This window comes from Lucilia sericata, unplaced genomic scaffold (genome assembly GCF_015586225.1).
Source record: "Lucilia sericata isolate MDLA Ls3-8-SP2 unplaced genomic scaffold, ASM1558622v1 Contig000084F_arrow, whole genome shotgun sequence".
In the NCBI taxonomy this organism is placed as follows: Eukaryota; Metazoa; Arthropoda; class Insecta; order Diptera; family Calliphoridae; genus Lucilia; species Lucilia sericata.
This window is the reverse complement of record NW_023994117.1, coordinates 254,547-256,771: the sequence shown is the minus strand read 5'-3', so window position 1 is coordinate 256,771 and position 2,225 is coordinate 254,547. Positions and strand designations below refer to the sequence as shown.

Here is a 2,225-nt window from a genome sequence, read left to right as displayed (position 1 = left end):
TAATTTTGAATTACGGCCACGTCCGTAGGTGTTGGTTAATGATATTAAACTCTGTCGAAGAAGACTCACAATGATTATCTACATCATTCGGCAGCTTCCTTGGACTTCTCCTGTTTAGAATACCTAGACCTTGGAGTTCCGAGACCAAAAGTGGGAACTCTCTTCACCTTATCCATACCACAATAATACTTACATAAGTGTTTACGTTTAAATACTTTATAAAATTCAAAAACTATTTTTTATATCACAATGCTCTTTAATTAATTTTATCTAATTGAATCCATTCGTAGACGACATGCCTTTCATATCCAATTTTCTGTAGTAATGATTCAGATTTTACGTTTCCAACAACAACAAAAGCAGATGAATGAACATTTGACGATGTAGCTATTAACTGGCTCATTGAAATTGCCAAGTATTGACCAATACCCATACGTTGGGCTGAGGGTAAAACTTGCAGTATTCTTTAATTAATAATTAAAAAAGTTTAATGAAATAACTACTAGAATAGTTAATAATACTCACGCTAAACCGGAAAATTCATTTTGAAAAATCCAACCAACTAAATTATTAGTTGATGTTTCCATAATACCAATACATCTTTTTAACTTGATAAAACCTTTAATGTAATTTAAAGATGCTTCCTTATTATTAGCCCAATTAGCGTGAATTAAATCGGCGTGATGTTGTTCTATGGAAATTACCTTAAAACCCTTGGCAAGTCTTTTATGATAAACAAGTTAACATTAGTGTTAAAATATCACGATGAAGAGATTTTAATAAAGTTCTTTGATATTCCTACCAAAAATTACCTTGGTACTTTAAGATTTAGCGCTTTGTCGCGATTTAAAATAAGACCTTGACATTGTCGGGCCTTTTGTATTGAGCCTCCTTTAGAGATGACGATTTTCTTGACTGCTTCGCTACATTCATGCGTAACGCTTATAAGTAGAGGTCCATTTTTCCACTGTATTAAATTTGTATTATTTAAACATTCTAACAATTCAGTACAGTTCGGTTCCCAGGTATGAAAAGCGACACTTTGAATCTGTAAGTTTAGTATTCATTAATTAAAGTTTTGGTCTTATTTTAGGCGACTTGAGGGTCCATATGAGACCAAATTTGTTTTATAGACTTTAAAATTATCGACCCACCAAATCTTGATGTAAACAAATATAAGTTCCATATTTACGAAAATCTCCATTACGATGTGTATAGAAGGTTTTACGAAACGAAATCCATTCCTGGTTATCTTTGTCGATATTCAACTCCGTCAATTGTCTATTCCATTGAAATTGTGTGAAGAGCAGTAAGTATTGAAAACCATTTGAGTTATATTTTTCTTTATATAATTCCAATAATTCACTAAACTCTTCATCATTGAGTGGTCGTAATATATCAAACATATCATTATATTTCGTACTTTCCGCCTGATGATGATTACTGGTCATTTTGTCCACTACAATATATTTTAGGGTTGAATCTTATCAATTACTTCTGTTTGTATACAAACTATAGTTTTATAAAAAAAATCAAAAATTATTATCAGTGCTACAATTGAGTACCTACTGATCTTAGGTAAAACGTGAACGTTACTAAATCTTGTATAGTATTATTGTTTATTAAATTTTAAAATGTACCTAGTACGATTGAGATTAAATAGATGTCTAGTAGACTAGTTTAATCGTAAATTGTATTCAATTATTGAGAGAGACAAACGAACATGATAATGAGAATTGTTACTTCTATATGTATGTGTATATAAAGATAAACCCCGGCAATTCTGGATTAGTGTCTCAAACTATTGACTCAGGGATGGAAAATGAGATTTTGTGTCAGTATCAAAAAATATTTCAGAGGGTACTTTTTTGGATCTCAAAGTACTAAAATATTTTTTTTGCTAAATGATGGCAATTTCTTAACTACATTTACATTTAATTTTTTTAAACAATCCATAACAGAAGTAGAAAGGCATTATATGTTAATATGATGAATCCTTGTCCGTCCCTCAATGTTCACCTTTTACATCTCAAATATTAGCCAGATATTGTACTATGTAAATATCTTAAATTTAAAGCTGTCATGATATAATTTATTATATTTTAATAAATCCGGCATTAATTAAAATCGGTCCACATTTCGCCCTATAAAAGGACGAATTTAGAATTTCAACTTAATGCTAATAATTGAGCTACAAGTATTAGTACACAGAAAAAATTATCAGT

At 30.3% G+C, this 2,225-nt stretch overlaps 1 protein-coding gene across 2 annotated transcripts; it reads right to left on the bottom strand.

The window, feature by feature from the left end:
- Positions 1-235: 235 nt before the first annotated feature.
- Positions 236-1,595, bottom strand: LOC119599644. Of its 2 annotated transcripts, none has more exons than XM_037949518.1 (5): positions 1,570-1,595; positions 1,155-1,459; positions 813-1,048; positions 526-723; positions 236-464 (listed from the first exon to the last, which is right to left on the bottom strand). In XM_037949518.1, coding segments are annotated over exons 1-5 (948 nt in total). In that variant the 5' UTR covers positions 1,571-1,595; the 3' UTR covers positions 236-256. The 2 variants fall into 2 exon arrangements, with proteins under 2 accessions (XP_037805446.1, XP_037805447.1); XM_037949519.1 differs by having other exon boundaries at positions 1,566-1,587.
- Between the last annotated feature and the right edge of the window lie 630 nt (positions 1,596-2,225).